The sequence below is a fragment of the Cimex lectularius genome, unplaced genomic scaffold (genome assembly GCF_000648675.2).
Source record: "Cimex lectularius strain Harlan isolate CLEC.00 unplaced genomic scaffold, Clec_2.1 scaffold201, whole genome shotgun sequence".
NCBI lineage: Eukaryota > Metazoa > Arthropoda > Insecta > Hemiptera > Cimicidae > Cimex > Cimex lectularius.
Genome location: NW_019392805.1, coordinates 677919 through 683918, shown reverse-complemented (window position 1 = coordinate 683918; position 6000 = coordinate 677919). Strand labels below are relative to the sequence as shown.

General features: G+C 32.9%; 1 protein-coding gene across 1 annotated transcript in view; it reads right to left on the bottom strand.

Annotated features, from left to right (window-relative positions):
• The window catches only part of LOC106671085 (C-1-tetrahydrofolate synthase, cytoplasmic), a 12961-nt gene extending 8175 nt beyond the window's left edge, over positions 1-4786 (bottom strand). The window contains exons 1-5 of the mRNA XM_014401891.2: positions 4444-4786; positions 1007-1205; positions 726-862; positions 569-661; positions 368-509 (exon numbers count right to left, since the gene is read on the bottom strand). Coding sequence (XP_014257377.1) covers positions 368-509; positions 569-661; positions 726-862; positions 1007-1205; positions 4444-4490 — 618 coding nt within the window. The 5' untranslated portion in view covers positions 4491-4786. The remainder of the gene's footprint in view (positions 1-367; positions 510-568; positions 662-725; positions 863-1006; positions 1206-4443) is intronic.
• Between the last annotated feature and the right edge of the window lie 1214 nt (positions 4787-6000).

Here is a 6000-nt window from a genome sequence, read left to right as displayed (position 1 = left end):
GAGAGAAAGAGAAAGAGAAAGAGAGAGAGAGAGAGAGAGAGAGAGAGAGAGCAGAGAGAGAGAGAGAGAGAGAGAAGCGCAGCTGCTTGAACTTTGAGGGATTCCAAAGTGCCAGACTGGGTACTTATTTGGGATGGAGACAACTTGAGAACAGTAAAAAAAAATTGACAACCAACATATCTCAAAACACTTAAATTATTTAATTTTTGACAGCAGTTCTTATAAGTCAATAGAAATAATAATGAAATTGCATATTTTCTCATATTTTCATAAAGACATTGTATCATAACCTTACCTAACCCATGTGCACCCCCAATAATTAAAAATGATCATGCAAAATGTTAAAAGATTCCGTTTTAAGCATTACCTGTTCAGGAAGATTTTTTGTTCTTGAGTGGCAAACTGTAACTGTGGCATTAGCCCATTTCAAAAGTTCTGAAACAGGAGTTCCAACAATTTTACTTCTCCCTAAGACCACTGCGTTACTTCCGGCTATCGAGATGTCACTCCTGGTAATTATTACATAATGTAATAATTTTAATGACAGGATTAATTTCATATTTAATACCTTTTGATCAATTCCATAACACCGTTGGGTGTACAGGGTATAAAACCGCTCATATCGCCAACAGCAACCCTTCCTTCATTAATAGTGTTTAAACTGAAAAGTTAAAAAAATTACATATTACTGATGTAGTGTAACTAGATGTATAATTAGAACAAACCCATCAACATCCTTGTCAGGTGAGACCGCATCCGTAACAAGATGGCTATCAATTTTGTTGACTGAATCGAGGGGCATTTGGACTATGATGCCGTGTATCATTGGGTCATTGTTTAATGCCTTCAGCTTGTTTAAAAGCTATAAAAAGATGTTTATTATTATTACAATACAAATTTAAGTGAATCGTCAACTCCTTTAGCATCATCAACAGCTAGGTTAAGTTAACCCCACCCCAAAAGATCATTTTAAATAATAGAATGATAATAAATTGAAACACTTTACTTCAATTTGTGTGGTAGTGTTGGGCAATTTAACATGCTGCGCTGAAATGCCGATTTCTTCAGCCGATTTAATTTTCATTCTGATGTAGACGTTCGAATCTTCCCTTCCTCCTACTTGCACGATAGCCAAGCCAGGTTTGTAACCTGGAATCCTGTTAGCGATTTCCTTCACTCTTACTTTCAACGATTCCTGAATTTCACTGTAAAAAAAAAATATATAGCAATTATACACATTGAATGTGGTGAAATGCTAATAATGGTAATTCTATATTGGCTTAAAAATATTTGGCTGACTAAAGGGAACAGTTTATGACATTTTTTTCCCCCTGGGATCACTAGTGACCCTAAAAGATCTATTGTAGAACAGATCCTTCTTTACATCTGAATCCCGGAAAGTGCATTATTCTCAGGCCCATCCGAAATGGCTGTACCATTTTTGGACTTTGCAGTTATGTCTCTGATGTCTCATGGCAGGCTCAATTTTTTTGTTTTTTTTTTCAGGTATGGCCAGTATAATGGCATATTGTTTTCCTTAATAGGCCTACTGAGAGGTAGATTTTTGTTTTCTGGTTGAAATATTGAAGAACTTTGACCGTTTTGCACCTGCTGAATCTTCTAGTGTGCCGTAATTTCTTTCTCCATCTAGTTCAGTTTTCCTTTTAGGGTAACACTGGGCTGCATCTGCTGCTAGTTTGTCAGCATTCAATCTCCTCGTGTCTACCACCATGACTGCGTTTTCCCAAGATGCGTAGATCTATGATTTCAGTGTGTCTAAAGCTCATCTGTGCTCCTTTCACTCCCTTTTTGAGTACTTCTTGTGCACAGAGTTCTATCACTAGGATCTCAGCTTGGCGTACTAAAGTGAAATACTTAAAGATCAATTTCTAGGGTGTTTTGCGAAGTTATATTACTTAATTTAAGGTTCATTTTTGACTCATTTCCTTTGAATAATTGGTGTAAAAACGTGAAATATTTAAAGATATAAATTCTTTGAGGTTCCAAATGTAAAAGTGATTTATTGGAGAGGTTTAACACTTAAATTATTGAATGTTATTCCATTTCTATTGTAGTATTTATATAAACTAGATATACATTTTTTCTGACAAATTAACCTTTTTTAACTTCAAAGTAACCCTTTTTTAATTTCAAATTATCCCTTTTTTAAGCAGTAAACCAGTAATTACAATTAAAATTACAAATCATATACATTTCAATATTAAAATAAAGAATTATTCTTGAATATCATAACGGTAAAAAAAAAATTCTTAACAAAACCGTAATAAACAGGATGAATTTATATTCTGTCCCTTCCCGATGAGTTAAAAAGTTTTGTAATATCCAGTACATGGATTTGTGGTTGACTATTTCAATTGGTGAGATCCTCATAATGCACATTTTTGAACGGGTTGTTGATGCTGAATTCAAACATTTGAAAGGTTTTTAATTTGGAGCAACCGCTCTCATCATTTGCAAAAAAATTCTGAACATTGTTTTTTGGAAGAACGAAATCTAAAACTTCTTCATCCAAGAACCAATTTATTTATTTATCATTTTAATTGATACCTACTAAATTGATCGCTCATGTTTAATTTCTTAAAGATCTTTTGAGAGCAGGTGCAAATGTGCCCATAATTTGTACTTTTGTTTTGTTCTGTTATTATTGATGTTGTTGTACATTTTTGTAATAATAAATATTCAATTCTAAATAACATGATTAACATAAAGGATTAAAAAAAGGGATGCAAATTTTTCATTTTAATATTATTGTTTTATACTTTAATTAACTAATCAATGTTCATATAATTCCAATAATTGAAAAATGGCAAAAAGGAGTGAAAAATTCAAAAGATGGGGTTGAGATGGGAAGTTAGTGTCTGAGTGGATCGAAGTCACGATACCTAAAGTGGTAGAGCAGCGGCGTATCTAGCCGAAGATCGTGGGTTCGAATCCCGCTCGTGACACTGACTTTTTTTATCTCAACTTAAAACCTTAATTAATTGTAATGTTCATATAGTTTTTTTAATATAAGATATCTTTTTTTTTTAATCTTGACTTAATTATAGAAAAATCATTTTTGTTTTTACATATAATTATTTATCACTTTTAATTTTCATTGTAATTAAATTTTTTAAATTTATTTACTGTTTTAAAGGAAGGATCAATGTGAAATTAAAAAGGGTTAATTTTAAGTAAAAAGGGGTTCATTTTAAATTACACAGTGTTCATTTGAAGTAAAAAAGGTACATTTTAATTTAAAAAAGGTTAATTTGAAGTTTAAAAAAGGCATTTAAAATTAAAAAGGGTTAATTTGTTGGAAAAAGGTTCATTTGAAATGAAAAAGGGTTCACTTTAAATTTAAAAGACATTTTAAATTTTAAAAAAGGTTCATTTTAAATTAAAAAGGGTTCATTTGAAGTTAAAAAGGTTCATTTTAAATTAAAAACGGTTAAATAAGATTAAAAAGGATTCATTTGAAGTGATAAAAGTTTCATTTTAAATTAAAAATGGTCAATTAAAAATTGAAGTGTTCATATAAAGTTAAAAAAAGGTACATTTGAAAACAAAAATGGTTAATTAAAGATTAAAGGGGGTTCCATTGAAGCAAAAAAACGTTCATTTTAAATTAAAAAGTTAATTAAAAATTAAAAAGAATTTCATTGAACTAAAAAAAAAAGTTCATTTTAAATTAAAAAGTTAATTGAAAATTGAAAAGGGTTCATTTGAAGTTAAAAAAGGTACATTTGAAATCAAAAATGGTTAATTAAAAATTAAAAAGAGTTCCATTGAAGCAAGAAAACGTTCATTTTAAATTAAAAAGTTAATTAAAAAATTAAAAAGAATTTTACTGAAGTTAAAAAAGTTAATTAAAAATAATATAGGGTTCATTTGAAGTTAAAAAAGGTACATTTGAAATTAAAAAAGGGTTAAATTGAAATGGGTTCATTTGAAGGTATAATAGAAAGTGTGTGAGGGAAAATCACTGGGTGGTTTTTTTGTCCTCACAAACTTCAGATTACACTTTTTGTAAAGGGTTCATGAAGTGTTTTCATCAGTTCTAATAGCTTTAGGTTATTATTATTATTTTTTATTTATTTATCCAATACTGCGAAGACTACAATGTATTAATAATAAAATTATAATCATGTTTTTCTCATTCCTCTTTCTTTGACAGGTTTCTTTTTTCAAACTGTTTGAAAGAACTTTGAAAAACCTCTCACAGAGTGGGATAAGGTAAATTATAATTGAGAATTAAAATGATGGAGAGCTTTGTAAATATAACAAATTTGTGTACATATACAAGCTAAGTTCAGATGAAAAAATTATTCAAAGGTTTTGAAACAACCAGCTAAATATAGGTGATATGTAAAACGAGAGATTTTAATGAATTGGTGTTAAGAGGGAAATGGGGATTTTTCAATGAACTTTTTCCATACTCACTTAGAAACAGCAGTCCCCGAGAGGACTTTTCCTTCTTCGGCCGACATTCTGCACTTATCCGCTCAAATGTGATACATACAAAAAAATAAGCAAAATTTGTGTTTTTTTTAATTTTTAAAGGCACAGACTGCTGGCGACTAGAGAACGGAATTAACTGGTAGGATCGACGACGATCTGGTTTTTATCGAAAGACGGGGGCACGGGTTTATCTGTTAAGGCGTGAAAGAACAGGAAAGAGATTACGGATTCAAAATATAACTTTACGAGGCGAGCCCTTCCTTCAAGAAAACATCGAGAAAATTCGCAAAAGCCCAGCGTGACTCTAATAAAAAAATTCAAGTCCTATTCGTATTTTATAAAAGAAACGCCTTTGAGAATTGAACGTAGAAAAATCCGGCTAACGTAAGAACACTGTAATTAAAAGGCGAACTTATTTTTATTTTGGAGCGGATTTCTACCTGGCTCGGGCCTGGCATCGAGACGATTCATCGACACGAATCGAACATAAAAAAAAGTCTTTTCCCGCAAATACCGCCGAAGTTCCGACATTCAGACGAAAACTTCGAAATTCCCTGCCAGATAATAAAAAAATATAAATTTAAACGATCGAAGAATGGCGTGGACGTCTTAAAAAAGCCACAGTCTTTGATCGATTGTCGATCGAGAACTTTGATCGACGGCGACCACTTGTTGATATCTGGTGAGACTGGTCTCATATTTTTTTCTGAGAGACAGTTTTATACCTGCCTCGAATTATCTCTGAAAATTGCTGAACACTTGGTCTTTTTTTATCTTTTTTTTTTTTTTTTTACTTTTGCCGCCGGTCAGACGATAAACAAGCCCCGGGTGTTCCTAACTTTTACATTGTCATAAATTACGATTCTTTTGCACAAGTATTAAAAAGAAAGATTAATTAATTTAGAGTTTAAAGAAGTCAAAGTTACTCTTCTGTGGGCCAGTAACTTGCCAATGACCCGAGTCACTGCTTTGTGACAGGGGTGCTTTTGGCAGCCCTGAAATTGGGCTTATTTCGATGAGCAGGATGTTGATGCAGCGAGATTCGGTAGCGTGAGAAGGGCTTCATTAGTGCGAGTTGAGAACTCGTCGACGAGTCTGAGCCACTGCTTATATACAAAGCTGCTGCAAGTTCATTTGGCTGCAGCGTGGAAGGCGAGACCACTTTTGAAACAGGTTACACCTAGTGGATAACTTGTCAATCGGTGGTCACCAGACTAGGAATAAGACACGATATTCGGCAAATACTGTTGTCTTTTGACTTGCGGTCTGCCCATTCCTTATGGTTTTTGGCTGTCGAGCGGTCTGCGCGAAAATTGTCTAAGTGGAGCATGTTCGCAGTTCTCATCGTTCAAATTGAAATCTTAGATTTACCCCTTTTTATTCCTTTTTTGTTACATGATGACGGTACTAGGAAGAGGACTTGGTATTCAGCAATCGTTGCAGTCTTTTGGCTTGAGGTCTGCCGATTTCTTATGGTTTTTGGCTGTCGAGTCGTCTTCGGCGGTGCTAAAATTGCCATGGTCGAGCATGTTCGCAGAC